Source organism: Festucalex cinctus, chromosome 5, assembly GCF_051991245.1.
Source record: "Festucalex cinctus isolate MCC-2025b chromosome 5, RoL_Fcin_1.0, whole genome shotgun sequence".
Classification (NCBI taxonomy): Eukaryota; Metazoa; Chordata; class Actinopteri; order Syngnathiformes; family Syngnathidae; genus Festucalex; species Festucalex cinctus.
The window spans coordinates 30916919-30939763 of record NC_135415.1 but is presented as its reverse complement, the minus strand read 5'-3'; the positions used below and the strand labels follow the sequence as shown (position 1 = coordinate 30939763).

Here is a 22845-nt window from a genome sequence, read left to right as displayed (position 1 = left end):
AAAATTTAAGCAAACTCACTTTCCTCAGTGCAGTAAGACTCGACAGTATTTTTACTCTATTTTCGGGTTACTGTTTTGACATACAGTATTTTAATTTTACTATTACTATAAAAAATAAATAAATAAATTGTGTCACAATCTGGTTGGAAAGACCACTTCAACCTGAGTGCAAAGCAGCAATAATGTTGAAAATTGGATGAAGTGTTCAGGGAGAAATTGAACTTTTTGTGTGGTGAAAAAAAAAAAACAATGTTTTTGTCTGATATTACCTGTGACCTTCAAATTAGAGTCAAATGTGAGTAATGTAACCTCATTATGATATGACTAATATCCATTAATTCTTCCATTGCATCTTCTCTGATTGGCTAACAAGTTTCATTTAATTTAAAAAAAATATCCACCAATTTTTCAGGCAGGCCAAAATTCCGATACATCAACTGGTTAAAGTTAGCGTCATGTTTCAAATGCTAACACTTGCTCTAAAAACTCTTGGTAACTAGTGCAGATGAAAAAGATAAGTTGTCAATTGTTTTGTTGTGAATTTAATAGTTATGGGGCATTTTAGAGGCATGCTCATTCCATGTTTTTTCGAAGATTCATAACCTGGCGATATTACGTATCCATCTGGTACCTCTCCACAGTAATTTCATCGGGAAAAGGCGGGACATTCTGTACAATAATTTGAGCTGATTGGACGATGCGACATTCCACACGTTTGTTATGACCAATCCCGTCCACGGGTGAAAATGTTGTGTTTGTTCTTGCCTAAGGGTAAACATCTTACCAGCTAGAAATTCACAAAGCGCCTCTCGCTGTTCACCAAGGAAACGGTGAGTAATTCTGCGAGAACAGAATTAATTGCAGCGTCCATTCGTCCATGTTAGGTTTGTTTGTTAGCTCCGGCATCGGCGCCGGCTTCCTGGTTTCGTCACAGTTGCATATCCCGCCCCCAAACACAATGTCGCTCTGTGATTGGTCTATAAACTAAATCCAATTGCTTTGGCGTTTTCCCTATACCGCTCACAGCAACAAGGGAACGTACCATTATGGTCAAACAGAAACCTCCGATTTTGGTGAATTTCATAGTTTTTCACAAATTGATATAATTGGTCAGTTCCTACATGGGTCTGTTGTTGTTTTTTTTATTTTTGTTTTTTCTTCCAAATTATTGACCAATCTTGAGTTTTGACAATGCAATGTTATTGGCTCAACAAACATCCCGTTTTATTGTTTCATTTGTTGACTGAAACTTGGCGAAGGTATTCTTCAGCACATTCAATCAGAGCAACTTTTGGGAGGTAATAGTTGTTAATATCTGACTGAATATATGCATGATGGCAAGCATGTGTGCATTCATGAATAATGAAATTGAAAGCAGATGGATGTGTGTCTGTCTTCCCTGTGCAAAATCACGTTGTCCAAATGAAGTTGAAATAATTGTGGCGTGGGTGTGCGCAAGTGCGCACATGTGCATGACAGTTTGAGAGTAGTGGAGCGTTAGCTGGGTCGGCTTCTATGAATGATCAGTGAAATTCACCCAGAGGACAGAATAAAGCAGATGGATGCTTGTCTCTGAACTGTAAAACTGGTCGAAATGAGGCAGAAGTAACGTGACTTTATTTTTTTATTTTTTTTTCTGTGACCGGCTTTACAATATAGTTCAAAAGCATTTGTACAGCCCGTAACTGCCTGGTATTTGGCACTGTGCTATAGTACTGCAAAACACGTGTTTGGGCCACCGCCTGAGGTCAACTTGTAATCCTTAATGGATATGGACTACCGTATTTTCCCGACTATAAGGCGCACCTAAAAAATTTGCAGGTCTCGCTGTCAAGACGCTATCAGTGACGATCGGTGACGCGCATGCGCAGACGATCCCGCCATCTTGGATCGCTAGCTAACACTCATACTTATCCTCAGAGAAAATAATAAAACAGCTGTTTATTCATTTTGGAGTTGTCAGAAAGCTGCTTTGTAATCTATTCATAAAGTTTGACTGACCTAGCTGACTGTTTTGTTGACATTCCCTTCAGCGCAGCACCATCTAATGGATGCATAACGTAACCCCAGCCTCTACTGTAGCGCCTTATATATGGAAAATGTTTGAAAATATGTCATTCTTTGGAGGTGCGCCTTATAGTGCGGAAAATACGGTCTGTCAAATTCACGAATAGGGATAACATACTAGGGGTGTTAAAAAAAATCGATTCGGCGATATATCGCGATACTACATCGCGCGATTCTCGAATCAATTCAATAATCGGCAGAATCGATTTTTATTGTATTTTTTATTTTTTATTTTATTTTTTTAAGGATTCACACCTTGAGCATGGAAGAATGTTATATGAACGGAACATTAAGCCTTAATATTTTATTTTAATGCTGTTCAAACATGAAACAGATGACAACCTCTATAAGACTGAAATTTCAGATAAATAAATAATACATTTTCATATAAATCTTACACTCTACAAGCTTACTGATTAGTATTTTCTAAATTTGAATGAAAAAAATCGCAACAATCGACTTATAAATTCGTATCGGGATTAATCGGTATCGAATCGAATCGTGACCTGTGAATCGTGATACGAATCGAATCGTCAGGTACTAGGCAATTCACACCCCTATAACATACCCTCATAACTTGCGGCTCTTCAGCATTATGACAATGTGAATATGACCCAATTTGGTCACTGGCTCCAATGACAAATCGGGCATTGTCACTCAAAGTTGTGAAAAAGCCACGTCATTTCTTGAAAAGTTGTGATTTTATACACTCGTTGTAAAGGTGAAACATGATCGAGGCTGAGCACTAAAATAGACGCAAATGAAACACGGAAGCAAGAAGCGGATGACCACATGACTGCGTCTCCGAATTGAGAAGAAAGACATCAGCAATCTGTCAGTCAACAACACGAGGTCATTCTTTGCTTAAAATAGAACCCGTTCGCCGAACAGTCCAAAGCGTAGTCAGCCAGACAGGAATGGATCAGAGCAAAGTGCATTTTTATATTTTCACGCGCTGACGCTCAAAGGATGCAATCCGAGCTTTGGAACGATTGGAAACGTAATCGGCAAGTAATATCAACGGCGCTTGTCCGCCATGCGTCGTGCGAGCCGATGCCGACTCACCGTCACGAGAGGGGCCAGGCCAACAAAGTCTCTCTGGGTGGTGTAGATGGTCATTGCTCCTTCGGTCTTGGCTGTATTTTTGGAGGGCAGCTCCAACTTCCATATGATGGCTTGACTGTTGACGGGGCTGTTCAGATCGTCCACTTCAAAGTCCATCTGAAGCACCTCCAGCAGACTGCCTTCAAGTCTTGAGAGGGGAAAGCACAGATCTTGTTAGGCTGGCGCATACTTTGAATGGAACTCAGCGGAGCGCAGGCCGCCGACGCCGCAAAAAAAAATAAATAAATAAAAAAAAAATCCTGTTTGTGTTTGCCCATCTGCTCGTTACTTAGCAGGCTGTTTGTGGTTAATGGAGGAAGACAAACTGACGTAAGGTTTCATTATGATTTCGGTGGGGAGTTCCGTTGATGCCAAAGTGATGCGAAAAGGGGACAACAAAATTTCCTCGATCCAAAATGGAATGTGTCTTTCCTACCTTTTATTGTTTTACTAATTACATGTGAAATAATTGAAGTGATTTAAATCAGACTGCAGCAATTTGTTTTCCAGATTCCTTTTGTTTCTTTGGCTGCTACTGTGTCGTAACAGGAAAAGTGCTCACATTGGATCCACTTTGAAAAATATATAAGCTACCACCTGCATAAAATGCGGTGAGCTTGAAGTAAATATGGAATAATAACTGGTTGGAGTGCAGCAGCAAAGTATTATGCCTTTGTGACCTTTTGTATAATGGCTTCTCAAGGATGTCAGCCTGAACGGTGACTTGGCTATAGATTCAATTTTCTCATGTGGCAAAGTTCCTATTGTGCGCTTCATTTGTGGACAAACAATGCGCAAGAAAAATGTACTTAGAATTGTTTGATGAAAACACGAGCAAGCGCGTAATGTGGTCGGAAAAAAATGATGGCTGCAATTAGTATTGCAGTGTTATGATAAGGGAAGAGGACCCCTGAAAATATTTTTTTTATGAATCCACATTTACTCAATCGCATAATAAAAACGAGACCCCTCACGACTGTTTACTTCATCAAATGAACTCTTGATGTGCTGGCCACCGGCCTACTTTAGAGGAACAATAACGCAAAACATCATTTGTTAATCTTCCATTAGTTCCAAACTCAGCAAACAACCGCAAAGCTTTTGATCCCCTTTTCTTCTCACTTTGTGATGCATCGTGTCTGCTAAAGCAAAAAACAGGGTCTTATTATAATTGAATAATCTCAACATATTGCACCAAGACCTGGTATTAAAAGATAATGTCGTTCGAATGAAGTATCACAACAAGAAAAGCTATATTGACTCGACATAAGCATGCATCTATCCCCTTAAGTATGCATTAACACAGATGTGTCTAAAATGGGATGCGGCCGCTCTATTCGCATTCTTCCAATGTAGCGCAAAAGCGGCCGCATGACGCATGTTTATGGTCCGTGAGTAGCTGTCCTTAACAATAAGCTCAAACGACTGAGACGCGTTGATAAATCCGCTGCAAATGCGTTTGGAGACACAAAGTGGACGGAATTCCATCTGCGGTGTGAGCGACTCTGCAGGCTCGCTTTCATGACGGGATTAGTCGCCATGAAATGGACGTGAGAGAAGTTGCGGTAAACAATGTTTTCAGCCATTTTGAATGGGGAGGAAAACAACGCAATGAGGTCAAATGAGCAGATAATATCGACAGGGCAGATTGTGATAAAGTCCATTATTTTGTGTAATGCAATTAAATATGCAAAAATCGCCATACATTCTGGATTCATGAAAAATCAACTGAAATATTGCAAGCCTTTTATTGTTTGAATATTGCTGATTAAGTCATTTTATTTTACTTGGTCTGAGGAAATGTTCTAATATTTTGTGATAGGATATTTGCGTTTTCTTAAGCTATAAGCCATAATGAGCAATATTGCAATATTTCAGTTGATTTGTAATGAATCCAGAACGTGTGGCATTTTTGCTTATTTAATTGCATTACAGAAAATAATGGACTTTATCACAATATTCTCATTTTCGGAGACAGTCGTGTCCTTTTGTAGTATGACCTGAAAAAACATGCATGAAAAAGATTTACTGCTATATTTGTGCCTTTTCATATTCCTTTCAAGGTGTAAAGTATTCCCAATTCTTTTTCTTTCGGCTTTCTGCACAACGTTATCTTTTCCCCGAGTGCCAACCTTCATGCACAGATGAAACTTTCACTTTTTGCAAGTATTTCTCAGAGGCAGAATTTCATCTGGCAGTTTCCGTTGAACCCCAGCAGAGCTCGTTTGTGGGAAAACTGCTAAGCATGAATGAATAAAAAATGTGAATACTGTACATACAGGGGGACTACAATTTGCTCAACATGAGTCATATTTAAGGGGCAACAATTGAGCTCATCTTGTTCCTTATTGCCACAAAGTGAGGTTACATTTATTTGAGTTTATTTGGGTATGGTGATGTACATTCCGGATAATACATTTGAATACAATATGCAGACACATGGGTGAACTTTTTGTTCAGGTAGGTAGAGCTGCACTCAACTGAATCTGCTCGAGGTACTTGTGAGGGGTTGCAGAACCATTTAGAGCATTGCTCTCCAAACTACGGCCAGGGGGCCAATTGCGGCCCGCCATCCATTTTTCAGCGGCCCGCGACATATGCAAAAAATGACATTTGACTCAGTTCAAATCAAATAAACAAAACAAAAATGTTTGGAGATGGTCAAATTAAGAAGGGAGAGTATCGAAAAACAGCGGCCATTAAAGGTTATTTTAGTTCACTAAAACTAGTGAAAAAAAACTCAAACTAAAATTCGAATAAGATAAAAAAAATAAAAATAAAAAGGAAATTGCTTTAAAAAAAATGAAAACTAACTTGAACTACATTTTATGTTTACAGAACTAACTAAAATTAACTACAATTATAGCAAAAAATGTCTTTCGTTTTGAAAGTATGTCACACAGAAGTGACGTCATCTCGCAGCAGCCAATAGAAAAGCACCAAAAGATGACGTCGCTCCCATGGTGATTTTTAAATATTGCGCACAAGTAATACACATTTAAAAAAACAAAACACAACAAAAAAAAACTAATGCTAATAATGAAACTAACAAACTAAACTAAAACTAAGCATTTTTAAAGAACTAAACTAATAAAAAAAAACTAACAGAACCACCCTGAAAACGAATCAAAACTAACTAAAATGAAAAATTCCAAAACTTTAATAACCCGACTGCCATATTACAAATAAATTGGTTTATATACTGTAGCATTTTCCTAAATATGCAAAAGCACAAATCAATTATTAGGACTAAACAATTTCTCTTCATAACATGATGTGGCCCTTTTTTCTGTATGTGGCCCTCAAATGAAAAAATGTGGCCCCCCCTGATTTATTCTCGTGTGTGCTTAAATCAGAAAACGTGCGACGCTGTGAGGCGCTGGTCGGCTGTATGTGGGTCAGAACTATATTACGGTGTCGACGTTTCATATTGATTGGGGAACTGACTACTTCTTTTTTTTTTTTTTTTTTTTTTTTTTTCTCCTTCACCTGTGAGCAACATTTCCACATGCTTATATGGGGCGTCAGAATAACGGGCCGTCAGTTGCAGATTTATTGTATTCATCCGTGTGTGTGTGTGTGGCACGCGCATTATGTTGCTTGGCAACCTGGTGAATTCATCCTTGCTTTGCAATGTCTCTTATTAAGCGTTCACTCGTGTGCTCAGTATTCTGATTAAATGGTTATGTTATGAAAAAAAAATAATCAACATGCTCCTTCAAAGTTCCATGTCGATGAGCCGCACATATGGCACAAAAAGTCAAGGTTAAATTCTTGCTGTCACCCGTAATGAGCTTTTTTTCTTCGGATTGATTTAGCAAGATGAAAGAGACCCTGCAAACACACATGCCTTTTTCCCTCTTCATGTGCATTGTCCTAAAATCCAAAATGTTGCCGGCAGGTGCTAGTTAGCCCCAATGACAACATGAGTAGCCCATGGGTCTGTTTTAAAAAGAGCTCACCAGTGATGCGACACTGTGACTAAGAAGAATGTTAATGTTTATTTATTTATTTATTTGTATTTATTTATTTATTTATTGAAACATAACATGGTATACATTTTTTTTTTCTGCACCAAATAGTCTCTATTTTGTTTAAAGAGCATTTCAGAAAATGAGTGAATAAATAAATGAATAAAATAGATTTTTTTTCCAAGGGGGAAAAATCTGTTTTTATTTACGACTACTCAAATATTTTTAAAAGAGCTGTAATATGCCCCTTATTGAGGTTCAAAAGCAAGTTAAGTAGCACCTGAAAACTGTTCAAGCAACCTTTTGTGTATTATTATATTTTGCTATTCATAGTAGAAAAGACCCTTTAATTTCCCCCGAAATAGCACAGCAGATATTTAGTATTTTTTTCTAACTGAGAAGAGTTCAGCGAGGGCCATTTATTGTTGTAGCGTGCCATGACTTTGCTCCATCAAGGAGGCATGCTTGGATGAGTCTGCTGTTGGAAGAAGCTCATCAAACACCTTTGGGATGAAGTGAACGGGGATTGTGAGCCAGGCGCTCTCCAACACAACACCAACATCTCATTTCAACATTCCTGCCAAGTAGAATTATAGCCTCAAAGCGTACAAATGCATTTCACGTGAATTGTTTTTTATCTTGAACCATTCCTTACATTTATTTTTCGTTCTTTTGCGGAACTTGCGGAAGTAGTTGTTTACACTTTGCAGCCCCTTATAACCGTTCTGTTGTGTTTCAAGAGTATAAGAAATGGCCTCCTGGGACACCGTAAGACAGTGGTGTCCAAACTACGGCCCGGGGACCATTTGCGGCCCGCGGCAAATACTAAAAATCATTTCTCAATGCTGTTTATAAAAAAAAAAAAAAAGAGGGTGGATTAAACATTTCTAGCTACGCAAAGACACAAATTTGCAGCTAATAATTCAGTTTCAGGAATAAAAATAGTTTCATCCACTTGTTGCTTAGTGTCAAGGTCCAATTTGTGAAAACATTACATTAGATTAATGGTTCTTAAATGTGGTCAGTTGATGACCGATTGTTCTTGTTGTGGTTCAGAATGTCAAGTTGGGATTCAGCTGCTGCTCAGTGGAGAGGCGGATCTATTTTAGTGGCACACAAGGGGTCACGATTTGCCTTGTGACTGTTAGCAGTTTTCAATAAGTAACAAGCAAGCATTTATAATTGCTTCATTGATTTTTACCATGTTTAACTTTTTTTTTGCATTTTTTGCTGGTCTGGCAATGAATGTGTTAATAAATAACTTTCAAAAAAAAATAAAAAATCAAAGTGGCCCTTGCAGCTTTCCATTTTTCTGTGTGTGGCCCTCAGAGGAAAAACGTTTGGACACCCCTGCCGTAACATTTTGTGTTTCGCTCTTGTCAGGTGGGACAGGTGGTTTGTCTTTTGCGCCACAGCTGCCAAACAAACAAGCAAACAGTGACATACGCCGCAAGAGCTACATTACAAGAACTGCTTTTAACGTCTGACACAGCTCCTCACAGATTCCTGAAATTTCAAACTCATAGATATTCAAGTGCAATGTGAAAAATTAGTCAGACTTGCCTTTTTCCAGAAATGGGAGACTTCCTCTGGCAAATAACGGAGATGGTTCCATCTGCACCCGTATCCAGCGTGATGTCCCACAGTAAGGAGTTACTTGGCGTTGCTGTACGAAAGGTCACGCCGTTCTTTACTGTCGCTCTGTAAAAGTAAAAGAAAACAACAACAAAAATGGAAAGGTCAAGAATGTACTAAATAAAAACGTCCCCCGTTGAGAGGCAATGAAATAGAAGAAAATAACTGACCATTTAGACTTTGTTTATCCATTAAAAATGACACTTTTCTCAATGCCATCCGCAAAATGGAATATTGTGTGACATCTTAACGCAATGGTACCCAAAAGACACAGTAAGGCTCACTCCAAAGAACAACGTTGTTTTTTTGTTTTTTTTTCTATGGCTTTCATCTGCATGCAAAGCAATATACAGTGTGCGGCTTATCCCCGAATCTTTCAGATAATCATGCTGACTTAAGTGCTGATCACATTATGACTCTCTCAGGGGGTGTAAGCAACTGCAATTATGGTTCAAGTAGCTGTAACAAGTCCGGCATCAAGTAGGGAGACTGCGCTCCTTGACAACCGCATTATCTCTCAATTTAAAATATTCAACGTAACCTGAAGATGTTTTTGTGCTAAGTTTCTATGCACATATGCGTGTTTGTGTGTGTGTGTGACAACATCGGCATGTTCTGCTGTACTGCACTCAAAAGGAGGTCTCAAGTGACAAGTCATCTTGGCATGCAGGCTTCTGCTGTATCGTCACGCTGTGAAATGACGCTGCATGCTTCCACTTCAGGAGAGCCACTGCTAAATAGTTTTACAGTGTTGCTGTGGTGTAGGAGTATATTTATTGACAATAATATGTTCTATGCAGCCCCGCTAGTCTAAATATGGCATTCTAGTTATTATTCCGTTAGTGGAATATGAATTAAGCAGCCAAATCCAGCAGTTTTATCAGTATCAGAAGGCAGCCATTTTGTCACTTGCTGTCGAGTGAAAATGACATCACAGTTGTTCAGGTCTCAGGTAAACAACCAATCACAGCTCCACTTCAGAGTCCTGAGCAACTGTGATGTCATCTTCAGTCGACAGCAAGTGGCAAAATGGCCGCCCCCTTGTGATGGATAAAAGTGGCTGGATTTTGCTGCATGCATGACTCATATTCCACAAATGTAATATTAAAGTCATGTTAAGACTAGTGAGGTCACATTTGAATAAACAACAAACGCCAGCTAGCTAAATGCTATCTTACAGTAAAAGACAGACATTCTAATCAAAGTTAGCACCCTCATGGTAAATGATAAACCTTTAACCAACAGAGAGCTGTCCAGTGTGTTGAATTTGAACAGTAAACACGGTAAACAACAGCGCATCTGCATTTAAATGTGACTTTCTCTCCAAAATGCTAACCAACGGTGATGCTTCTGCCTTGCTAAACTAGCAACAGAGCATCAAATCCCTTGTTAGTCATGATTTTGATGTCTTGAAAAAAAAACAAAAAAAAACAACAACTATTACAGCCAACAATGACACATGTAGCCTACAAGACATGACCTACAAATGACGTTTTGTTCGTGGAGCTTGACTTCAAATATGGCCGCCAGACGTGCATTCTGAGTAATCTGAAGAGATCGAAACATTGACCAAATTGTATGAAATGTGGGACTAAATAGCTATAATTTAAGTTATTTGAATCGAAATTTGAACATTTTCTTTATAGCCTACTTGACAATAATAATAACTAAGGGTGTCACGATTTCGATTTTTTATCGAAATCGATCGAAATTACGTCACGATTTCGAGCATCGAAATAGAAGAGAGGACACACGATTCGATAACCAAAAACAGTCAATAGATGGCAGGCACCCACTGTGACTTTTTGTTTTTGTTTTTTTATTTTTTATTTTACACTTCAGTAAGAACAAGACGGTTAACTTTATATTGTAAATAAATTCTTTGAATTTGATCATTCCTGCCTAATGTCAATTATCATATATTACATAAATTTACACAAAAATAATATGGAAATTGCATCACCTATATGTAGCCGATCTTTTGAAATAAGATTTACTGTACAATGAATAGAACCAATGATCATAGACTAGCCTTAGCCTACAGAAGCATATGCCTCTGTGTTATAAAGTGGGGGAGCGAAAAAAAAAATCGAAAAAAAAATCGAATCGTGGCCCCAAAATCGAAATTTAAATCGAATCGTGGAGTTGGCGAATCGTGACACCCCTACGTAAGTATTTATTTAGGCAATGTACTGTAAGTGGAGCTTCCTGTGAAACTATTTACTTTTTTCTCATCTAGTCTCTTTTTTTTTTTTTAAAGAAAAGCTTTCATGCCATTTTCATAGGACTTAATGTAAAAAGAAGAAAACCAAGGTGGCATTGTGGTGTATTAAGCCGAAAGGAGGCGAATCTAACTAATAAAAAGTGACAGCAACAAGAAGACTTCTCCGCCCTTTCTCCCCTTTTCTCTCTCCCTGGGATGAATAAAATCCCTTGTGATTTGAGGAGGGTTTTTTTTTTTTATGAGCGGTGGGGAATAGGAAGCAGTGTCCATGTCGTTGGTTCGTGGGCCTGGAGGAGGCGGCAGGCAGGAGGGAGGCACCGGGGCAGGCAAGATGGATGGCCATGGAGACTGAAGCTGACAGTGTGTGAGGAAAAACAGCTCTCAGGTGCTGCACCTGCCATCCATCTCACTTCTGACCAGGTAAGGCATGAGTGGCACCTTGTTTCACCTTCTGTCTTCTCAAATACAGCATTTTGAAACAGTCCACTGCCTGTGCACGCGAACATACAATGCACGAAATGTTTTACATGTTTTACACAGTTGTTCTTGAAAATCTATTTTTCCTTAGTATACATTTTCGGTGTTGTGTTATTTTTAGATAAACAGTATTGTAACGCTAACAATAAATTGTTGGTATGGAAAATCTCAGGTAAACAAACAGCAACCACAGTTTGGCCAGCCAAAAAATCAATTACAAAAATGGAATACAACCTGAAAACAAGATGGATCTCGATCATAGCACAGATGCTCGAAAAGCATTTCTTCACTGAGGCTAATTTCAAGATGCTACAGTGGCTTTGTAATTATTCTCACGTCGACATCAATTATTTGTGCTCCCCATCTCTGTTTTTTTGTGAATGCATCAGTCAAGTCGACACTCAAGAACAGATGCAGGCAAATGTCCAGCGTTTAGCCAGTCTGATAGCCAACTATCAGCACCGTGTTTATCGTATTTATGGAGCGGTTTACGGGGGGTTGAGGACCAGTTTATGCCAACATCGCTGCCAGATGGCAAGCGGCGCGCACGGCTCTAAAAATGCTCGTAAAAGCCACATTTGTCACATAGATAAACGATTAGGCTTCTTCCTGTTGGAACAGATCACTCGCACAAAGTACGGAACGTACGGAAATGAGGCCTTATTTTTAAGTACAAGCCGTACGGCCGTGACAAATCATCTTCATCAAAGAATGACCAAAAGTACAGAGAGGACTTTGAATGTCGATCTCAAGTCACGTCATATTAACTCATTCACTCCCAACCATTTTCACTTAAGTTTAGGACAAAATCACCACCAAACATTAACATAAGCCCGGATGTGTAGACTGAGAAATAGTTCAAGTGTTTACATCCTGTATTTAAAAAGTGCATTTTCCTGAGTGAAAAAGGCAGACCGGGCCTTTAAGTTTTAGCAAACGTGAAGGCCACATTTCTTTGAAAATCTCGACAGAAAACACATTCACAAATCTCCACCACACAAAATTTGTCATGGCGATCATGGTGTGGTGCCACACGGTTTCACAATTCGGCAATCAGGGATGCATTTCCAAATGAGAAATGAGCCTTCCGGCGCAGTGCGGCAGGTAATCTCCATATCCAAGTAGAAGGTCAACAACATGAAACGATTTCCCAGAGTCCAGCAAAGCGTTTCAAGCAAGCGTCTCGACGGGATTTCATTCGATCCGTGTCAATCTTCAGGACGATGACGTTTAAGGCCTTAATATCATCAGGCTGTGCAAACTCCAAAAATGAATTCATGAAATGTTTAGCATGTAATTAGCGACCACGTTTCCGGGAAAAAAAAAAGAATCTCAAGCTTAGTTTCCGAGAAATGGCTCATTGGATTTCCTGTAATGTTCCATTGTTTTCAAAGCGCTCTATGAGGCTTATAGTGCTCATAATGACTGGCTCGCTTTTCGGAATACCCGATGAGCTTCTGAAGATTGTAAAACTCAACTGAGCGCTGAATGACATCATCCGGATAAGCAGGAGAAATGGAAAGGCAACAGAAAAGCTGAAAAATCTTACCTAAGAGTGAAGTTGGTCAGCTGAGCCGAGCCGGCCATGAGGACGTAGAAGGCGGCGATGTCGGTCTTCTTCAGCGGTTTGGACGACGTCCGTATGACGATGGAATTGCCCAGTTTGAGTCGAGAGAGCGTTGCCATTCCTTTGGGCACCTGCAGGAGTCGCACGCTGCCAATCCTCTGCATGGGGGTGACGGCGACGTACTCCGCCCGCTGCTGTTGCGAGCTTCCCCAGCGGCTCCCTTCCGGGGCGCCACACTCGCCGCCGACTTTGGGCCGCGCCTGGTAGTAGAGCTCCACGAGGTTCCCAGCCGGCGGGTCCTGTTTCTCCCTGCCGGTGCTTTCGGAACCCTGGCCGAACCAGCCAGGCAAAGGCAGCAGCTCGGCCAAGCAGGTTCCCCTCTCACCTCCCATGGCACAGGAACATCTCACCTCCTGGGTTTGCCAGAAGGCGTAGACCGTCACGCACGGTAGCTCGTCCTCAGCTCCTCCCTGCCTGTTCCAGTCCCTTCCCGCCACGTAGAAGAGCAGCCGCACTTTGGGCTTGCTGGAAAACACGCGAGGCGTTAGCACGAAGGCCCGAATCTTCCAGTTGAAGGTGAAGGCGTCCGGGGCGTTGAAGAGCCGCACAGCCTGGACCAGATCCTGAGGCACGAGCCGCTCCGTGGACATGCGGCCGTAGCTGGCGTTGACGGCCGGCTGGCGGCTCGCTCTCAAGATGACGAAGGGCTGCGTGTGACTCTGCATGCTGAAGTTCCTCATGAAGTCCTGCCCTGCTTCTTTGAGGAAGAGGTAGTCGGCATCCCGGACCTCGTAGTTGACCGGCAAGAAGACGGGCAAAGGCACTGGGCTCTTTGTGTCACTCAGCTCCTTCGTGCTGAATTCTAGAAGGTAAAGAGAAAGAATGACCTATCAGTAATTTTCACAGCACGTCATGTGGGAAAAAAATCGGTCTAATTTAGTTCACGAATGATACGCAGTAAATTCTGTTGAGTAAATTTGACTCTATTTAGAGTGGGACCAAATAGACTCAGTTTTAGAGTCATATTTACACTTGAAAAAGAATTAATTGAAAAATAAATAAAAGTGACTCAAAATTTGAGGAATGAATTTGAGGAATGGAATTTAATGCTTGTGGACAATATTCCATATTTAATATTGGATTAAAGTGAAGTGAATCGAATCTAAAAAAAAAACAAAAACAAAACCTCAAATTCGAATCAAACATAACTCTTGTGAATCGAAACTGAATCCATTGAGGAAATTCTAATTGATACCCAGCCCTAGTCAGTAGTTAACTCTTTGACTGCCAAAAACGTTTAATAACGTTGAGTAAAATCACAATGTATGCTGCCATAAACGTTAAGTGACGTCAACTATTTTATTTGATTTTTTTTGTGAATATATCAGTGGTCAGTGCATCGTCCAAGTGCAGCGCAGCCGGGTCAATGAGTTGTGAAATCAAAAACACCCACTAACTGTGGCCAGCAGATGGCAGCGATAGCTGCTCGGGCCCTAACTAGAGCTGCGAATTACAATGAAACATGACACAATCTGATGAAATAGAACGATTTCAAGGCTGACGTGAATGATCAAAGCCTTTGTAACATTAAACCTAATTTGACGGATCGTCACTCAACAAAAAATATTAGTATCAAAGTCACTGTTGTGGACAAAATGTTGTTTATGTAGCAAAAAGAACACAATATTCTGTTTGCTTCGAAAAATGAGTTAAAATCCGCTGGCATTGGGGGTTGTTTTTTAATAAAGTGTGGCAGTAAAAGAGTTAATGATTGCAAATGGATTAAGAAATGTATTGCCAAAAATGCCTTAAAATATTTCCAAGTTAATGTTAAGCAAATAACAAAATGTACAACAACAAGAAATTTAATTTGGATTCATGGACCAGCATTTTACAGGATTCTGCAAAATACTACCCAGTGAATTGATTATATCCAACAGACAACAATGCATACTCAAATAATTCTGGTCGAATGTACATTTTCAAGTAAACATGTTTACTTCATGTCTAAATTAATTGTATTCATCAAGTGAGCTTGTTTGCTTGTCATTTTCCACAGTTGCTCTTTCTTTTCTGCTGCCCTAGTTTCCTCACACTCACGCACACACATATGATCTGCTTGCTCTTTGTGTCTGCGTGTGTGTGTGTGCGTGCAATCACAGAGTGGGAGGGGCCAGTGGAGTAGGGGGTTGGTTGAAGGTGGGATCTGATACATCTGGCTCAAAGATGAAGTTAACCATCCTAAAGCGGGATTAAAACAGCTTTTCAGATTCAGTTGGTGGGCTGTGAATAGCCAGCAGGTCAAAAAACAAGCAAGATCGTGTGAAGGTCGATACCGATACCTGGCGACGGTACATTTCTCCCATCCCTATTTTATACTTTTTTTTTCTTCTTTTTTTTTTTGGGGGGGGGCTATATATGATTTTAGCATGTCCCGCACACACTGCTCTGCTAACTACAGTGTGTATACGAAGTAGAAAAATAACACAAAATTATTTTTCCCCATGGTTTCATTTACCACAAGTTCTTTTTTTTTTTTTTTTTTTTTTTGGGGGGGGGGGGGGGGGGGGGGCTATATATGATTTTAGCATGTTCCGCACACACTGCTCTGCTAACTACAGTGTGTATACGAAGTAGAAAAATAATCCATTTTAATAAAATGACTTATTTTGGTAATATATATTGTATTTTCATAAGACTTTACACTGATCTGATCGGCTTGACGATTTACTTCGGACAATATTTTGTGTTTTTATGCAAAATCGGTGATCGGCCTTAATGTCTTAATTTACGCAATCGTCAATGATGCCATTATCGGCTCTGCGAAATAAGACATATTACATATTTGCCTTTTTTTCATGAGTTCCTCTCCCACCCGATGTATTTCAATTGGCATCAATTAAACACGGGTTTTCGCAATTTGTCACTTTTTTAAAAATATGTATTGTTCCATCTTCTGATCAAATCAGTAATCTTTTTTTTTTTTTCCCCCAAACTCGTTGATCGAAGTTCAGAATTTGTAAAGCCTAAATTTCATCACCATATTGAACATTTTGCATGTGCCATTGAAATTGCTGTCAACCCTGTCATTGTCATTAACTTTTATTATTCACGAACTATTGACATGTAACTTATTTGATTTATTTGTTAAAAATATAAATACCATTATATATATTATTAAAAACAATAATTGTATTAAATGAACAAAAAAAAATTTTTTTTAAGTAAACAGGCTTTTGAGTAAAAACAAACCAATCATGTAAATATATGATTTGATATGTAATCTGCTATTATTGCTTAAATGTATCCTGCATCACACAGCCTCGTTTTACGTCTGTTTTGATCGAACCGGCGTGTGCTCGGTCTATCATTTGGGATCATTTCCTTACTGAGTGAATTAAGGGCAAAAACAGTCACTGGTGTTTACTCTGCAGATTAACACAAAATGGATCAAGCCGCACTTAAGCACGCCATTGCATTTGAAACGCCGTATTAGAGGCAACTCACACCCAAACAAATTGTTAACCGGGCTGCATTTCAATGCATCAACAACTCCGAATGTTGCGCATTAGCAGGATGTCGACCTCTGAGCAAAAAGCGTGAATGAAAGCTCAGAGCTTTTTTTTCCGTGTCAAACTCAGTCATCATGCCCCTCCGAGGAAGTTGACATTTAAGTAGTTGGTCTGCCGTTGCCATCTCGACTCACCCAAAAGGCCCGCGATGGCGTCTGACAGTTCACGGGACGCGCCAGTACTGTATGCGTCACCCCCGTGACAGCCCACAAGCCTTTAGAAGAGCACAATGGCTTCTTCCAATCGCCTTTTCACCTTGCTGTGTGTGGTCGACAAAGTGCGAGCAGACCGAGAAGGAAGCTTGGGAACAAGGTTGTCCCGACGTAGCCCGACGGGCCCCACAGTGACAGATGTGCAGTTTAATACCAGAGCTGGCAGCAGAGGAAAATAAACGGGAGAACGCAGAGCAACAAGGTACTTAACATGCAACCGCTTCCCTTTACAGCATGTACCTGCCCTTCTCAGGACTTTGCCTATTTTCAAATGCACAAAAAAATCCCCATATTAATCTTTGCACCGTTTTCGAAATCCCCCCCCCCCCCAAAAAAAAGATGTATTTATCACATCCTGTGTCCGATTAAAAAGCACTACTCCTCATTTGAAAATTTGGAGTGTGAGCACTTATCACCAATGTAAGTGCTGCTTTCAGCTGACAAACCTGAGAGCAAATTTGTTGCCCCAGCTGCTCCAATCTCTCATAGCTGTCATCTTCCGAAAGACCAAAAAGCTTCCTCTTCTCCTCGGCCCAGTCAGAAAGCATCAGCGTTGCCGTGCACAAGTTACAACGGCAACTGAAAGCCACCTCTCCCGTTTTTGCACAACAGAACAAACTCCCACGGGGGGTTTAAGAATACAAGCTGATACTTCAACCTGCGCTCAACTTGTTTACTGAGCCCAAATGAAAACGTTACATGGATAAAAATCAAACGCAGAATCATGTGCGTTTGAATTGGAGCAGGCAGTCCAGAAACTGAGATTCAGGTGGGTACTGTATCGGCATCGTGTTTTCATTTAACTCATTCACTGCCAATGACGACTATAGACGTCAAAAATCCAAGCAAACAGCCAGTGCAAATTTTGACAAGAAATTTGAATTTAGTTTTAGTTATTCATTGTTTTCACTCATAGTTATTAGTCATTGTTGTTATGAATAACAACGATGACAACAATTTCATTGCTAAGTGCTCCCATCGTGCGTACAACGGATTCCTGTTACCCTACAAGACGGGCGTTGACGTTCTTGCGATCGGTCTTGGTCTTCCTGAGACCACATACTGGGTCTTGGCCTCCAAAAGTCCATTTTAGTCGACTAAAATTGCTCTTTATTTTTGTTGACTAAAATTGGATTCAAACTAAAATACAATCAGGTGACTTGAGTTATGACTAAGGCTTTATTAATTAAATTTAGTCAGAAGACTATAACTAAAACTAAATTATTATCTTTTTAATTAAAATTTTAATTTTAAATTTTCTTTTTCTTTTTTTTTCAAAATTAACACTGGCTGTTTGCTTGGATTTTTGACGTCTATAGTTGTCATTGGCAATGAATGAGTTAACAACTTCACTCCTATAGGAGTTTAAATCTCTTCAATTAAAATGGAAATGAGAAGTAATCATGCAGCTTGGGAAAAGGTTGAAAGTTTATTCAACAATGTATTCTCACAGGTGCATTTATAAATAACGTTCTACATTAACAACCAGTTTTGCCCTGGAGGGGGGAAAAAACAAAAACAAATAATTTCAGTTTCCTTCTTTAAAGTTTGATTTTCTTATCTTTTCATGAAGCAACGTTCCCATTGCAATAATTCTGTTAGCCTGTTTGAATCAACAACCTTGAATCAGCATCGGGAATTCTAATGAGCCTTAATGGCTTTTAGCATATGTAGCAAACAGCTGGCAAACACCAATTGACTCCCAATAGCATCATTGCAGACAAAAACAAATGTCTGCTTTCAAAGCTAATACGCATACGATGACTACAAATGTGTCTTTCATGTTGTCACTCTGTCATTTTGAGGACAAGCAAGGATGCTACTTTGCTCCAAATAAAGTTTCCATAAAACAGAACAATTATGTTTTGGGATGTTCAGACTTTTTTTTTTTTCAGACCGACGTCAGTATGTACTCAACTCTTAAAATTTTCCCAAGAAACAACGAGCAATCATTTTAAAGAAAGACCTTTCTACTGTATACCTATATTAACTCATTCACTCGCCGCCATTTTCACATTTCGCAATCCCGTTCGCTCCCGACTGTTTTACTGGGAAAAAAAAAAAAAAGTATGTTTCTATCTGTTTCCGTTTTGCAGCAATTAGCATTAGAAGAGAGCTAAGTTTCATCAGTTTTCACAAATCTATTTAAAATTGTAAGTAATTGAGCTTTTTTTCTAGATGGCCCTGGTTGATCTCCTTTGCTCTGCTGCCACCTGCTGGCCGTTTGTGTAATAACTACCATTTCTCCAACCGTTCTTTGCAGTGACACTTAAAACAAAACAAAAAACGTATTTACACGTTATTGGGAACAAATGAGCTAATGGCAGTTTTCTATTCTTCTATTTTCCAGTTCCAGATCAACCAGTTCAGAAATATTAATAATACTAAGCTAGTTGCAAACTGAATAAAATCGTAACAAAACAGTAGTTTCGCTCTGGTTTAAATTTACTGTCAACTATCAAGCTATTCCAATTTGGGGGATTGCCTGAGTGCACATTACTTCCAAAAGCACATAATAGTGTGCAATCTTCATGCAGTATAAATGCAGTAAGTGATGACTGCTTTGCAAAGACGTCAGTCAGTATGGTCACTTTTTATACTGAGTGTTGTTTCTTTTCATTCTACACATTATTGGTGGAAAATATTAGAAACAGCTCGCAGTATGATGGAGTGCAGTTCTATAAAACTGCAAACTAGATCACAACAATGAATAAAATATCATAAAATGTTATATTTATATTTTCTTTTTGTCGGAAAATGTGCATCAAAAGTGAGCATAATGATTGTAAAATCTCTTGTTGACTGAATCTTATTGGGTTGTTTATGTAATGTGACAGTTGGCTGTTTATGATCTTTTATATGAGCTGTTGAAATAAGTATTAAAAAAAAAATCTTGGCTTGACTTGAAGATACTATATCTGATTTGTTGTTGCCCATAAATTATAAATCACGCACCGACAGTCTTGATGCTTTCAAAAAGAAAAACAACAACAACAACATAACAGAAAGACTTTGCAGTTGAGCAAATGACTGCAGTCCTTAAGTCAAATCCTCTTGAATCATCAAACGTTCATTTGGCAGCCTTCATCCACTTCTTTTTACGCGCTTTAGCAGGTGCTTTATAAAAATCCCAAGATGATGTATATGGTGCTCAAACCAGCACGCGCCCTCGGAGGCTGCAAAGTGAGAAGCTGGGCAAGAGAAGCAGCAAGGAGGAGGAGGAAGCGGTGTTAGTGGGGCTTAAGCTTGCAGAGTGATTGGTCCAGATTGCCTTTGCCCAATAAGATTGATTGTTCAAGCTGATTTAGAGGAGAATGTAGCATTTTGCATGGCATTATTGTCTGGCATCATATTCATATAAATTAAGCCAGATTGCACTGGAAAATTAGATTTTTTTTGTATTAGGTTTGACTTTTGTTGTGATTTGACCCAACTACCTCCCCCCCCCCTCACGAAACGTGTGTTACATGTTAAGCCATAATATTCAGGGGAAAGTATTACTACCCATAGTGAAACTGAATCATACACTGGGCATGGTTTAAGTTGCAATACATTCATTCTTGTGCTCTTTACTTTTTTTTTTCTTCCTGCATGTTCAATATTGGATGTGCAATTTTGACACAGTGTAAGGGTCGCTCAACTGCCGTTTCACTGCAGCGCGAGATGTAAGTTTGTGTCACAAATGAGGACATTTATCTGTTATTTAGACTTGTGAGGGAAAAGCTGATTTTCGGCTCGCATGACATCACAATCTCATTCACAAACACTTCATTCGTTGCTGTTATTTGTCTTTTTTTTTGGGTCCATTTTCGAAAAAACCCAGACTTAAGCGTAACTGTCCCAGTCCCACAAAGCTGTCTTACCTTGGGAGACGACAGTTGTTAAGGTGGCAAATATCAGGTGTAAGCTCCTCCAGCCGAGGCAGTTCCCGCTCATTTTGGCACCTGGCGCGACTCTTTCCTCGGAGAGAACTTTCGAGCCTCGCGAGTTCGCTCCTTAGCTTCAGTAAATCGCGGATCTTGCGTGTTCATCCGCGTGCCATCGCACCTGTTGTGCTCCTGCGTCGCGCAGGTGACGAGGAAAGGGAAGAAGGCACGTCGGGATCCGCTCATCCGTGTTGCTCCCGCCGCCGCCGCCGCCGCCGTGCGTAAAGTTGCACGAAAAACGAGCGCACGGAAATGGCGCTCCTTGGAGGTGTCGGATCAAGAGCGACTAAATCGTCGGATTTCAAAATAAATCACCAAATGGACGTGAAACTTTCCAAGGGAAATGTCGTTCTCCTCAGGTGCTCCGGATCGATTGTTCCGGTGCGCCGACGTGGCGGAGCTGGCGGCGGATCAGCGAGCGTCTTGAGCTGAAAGCCCTGCAGGGCACTCATGTCATGATCATCTGTCACTGTTCATCCGCCCGGGAAAGCGCGGCCACTGCGCAGCTGGTAGGATTAACCCCGCGCGGCTTGACTGGAGAGCCAATCGTGACGTGACGTGACGTGACGTGACGTGCTTCTTGTCTTCTGGTGGGAGATCACACGTTAATGAGGCTTCCCCGCTGGCTCCAATACAAGACAGACAATCCAGCCATTATCTGTACTGTATTTGTTGCAGAGACAATTCTTTTTGATTGATTATATAGTAAGCCCTAATTCCACGTTCGTGTTTCTTCTATCGTTTTATGATGAAGCCATGCACTTCGAGAAGCATGTTTGGAAATAATTCTAGAAGTTAATAATGGTCAATAGCAGGTCTTGAATGTGAGTGCATTGTGTTATTAAAACAAGCGTGTCGCCCTTTAATCAAATACGAGGATTAGAATATATCAATTATATATCGAGAAATGTGCTCATCCAGGAAATAGTCAGATGCAAAACTACTGCTGCAGAGTACCACTCAAATGAAATAGGTTAAAACTCATTTGTTTAAAGGGATACTTGACAACCATTTTCAACAGTAAGAAGATTAATTCATGTGATAATTTCATTATTTTTCCACGTACCGTGTTTTCCGCACTATAAGGCGCACCTTCAATGAATGACATATTTTCAAACTTTTTCCATATATAAGGCGCTACAGTAGAGGCTGGGGTTACGTTATGCATCCATTAGATGGTGCTGCGCTAAAGGGGACGTCAACAAAACAGTCAGATAGGTCAGTCAAACGTTATGAATAGATTACAAACCAGCTTTCTGACAACTCCCAAAATGAAGAAACAGCTGTTTTATTATTTTCTCTGAGGGAAAGTATTAGTATTAGCTAGCGATCCAAGATGGCGGGATCATCTGCGCATGCGCGTCACCGATCACCGATAGCGTCTTGACAGCGAGACCTGTTGCGGCTCAATATTGATCCTTTGTACATCAAACATGGCATCAGTCCCCTCTTGTGCAACTGGTTACTGGATTTCCTGACTAGCCGGCCTCAACATGTCCGACTAGATAATTATTGTTCATCTACCATCACTATAAATACCGGCGTGCCACAAGGCTGTGTGTTGAGTCCCTTCCTTTACTCTCTTTACACCCATGACTGCAGACCTTTCAGTGCTTCCAATACCATTATTAAGTTTGCAGATGACACCACGGTGATTGGCCTCATCAAAGACAACGATGAGGCAGCCTACAGGGAGGAGGTGGATCATCTGGCTGAGTGGTGCGACTCCAACGACTTGCTGCTCAACACTGAGAAGACCAGGGAGCTAATTGTGGACTTCAGGAGGAATGCAGCCCCACATCCACCCATCCACATTAAAGGGATGGCGGTGGAGCGTGTGAACAACTTCACGTTCCTGCGAGTCCACATCTCTGAGGATCTCACATGGACAACTGGCTGCTCCAAGCTGGTTAAAAAGGCTCACCATCGGCTCTTCTTCCTCAGGGCTCTGAGAAAGAACCATCTGTCCTCACATATTCTGGTGAACTTCTACCGCTGCACTATTGAGACTATTTTGACCAATTGCATCACAGTTTGGTATGGAAACTGGTCAGCTATGGACCGGAAGGCTTTGCGGGGGGTGGTGAAAG

General features: G+C 40.3%; 1 protein-coding gene across 2 annotated transcripts in view; it reads right to left on the bottom strand.

The window, feature by feature from the left end:
* Positions 1 to 20960, bottom strand: part of LOC144018831 (transmembrane protein 132D) — a 30381-nt gene extending 9421 nt beyond the window's left edge. The window contains exons 1-4 of one of the 2 annotated variants that reach the window (XM_077521426.1): positions 20693 to 20960; positions 13028 to 13907; positions 8706 to 8843; positions 3133 to 3319 (exon numbers count right to left, since the gene is read on the bottom strand). In XM_077521426.1, the coding sequence (XP_077377552.1) occupies positions 3133 to 3319; positions 8706 to 8843; positions 13028 to 13907; positions 20693 to 20765 (1278 nt within the window). In that variant the 5' untranslated portion in view covers positions 20766 to 20960. Of the gene's footprint in view, positions 1 to 3132; positions 3320 to 8705; positions 8844 to 13027; positions 13908 to 16751; positions 16973 to 20692 lie in introns of those variants that run through there. The other variant, XM_077521427.1, reaches the window with a different exon arrangement.
* Between the last annotated feature and the right edge of the window lie 1885 nt (positions 20961 to 22845).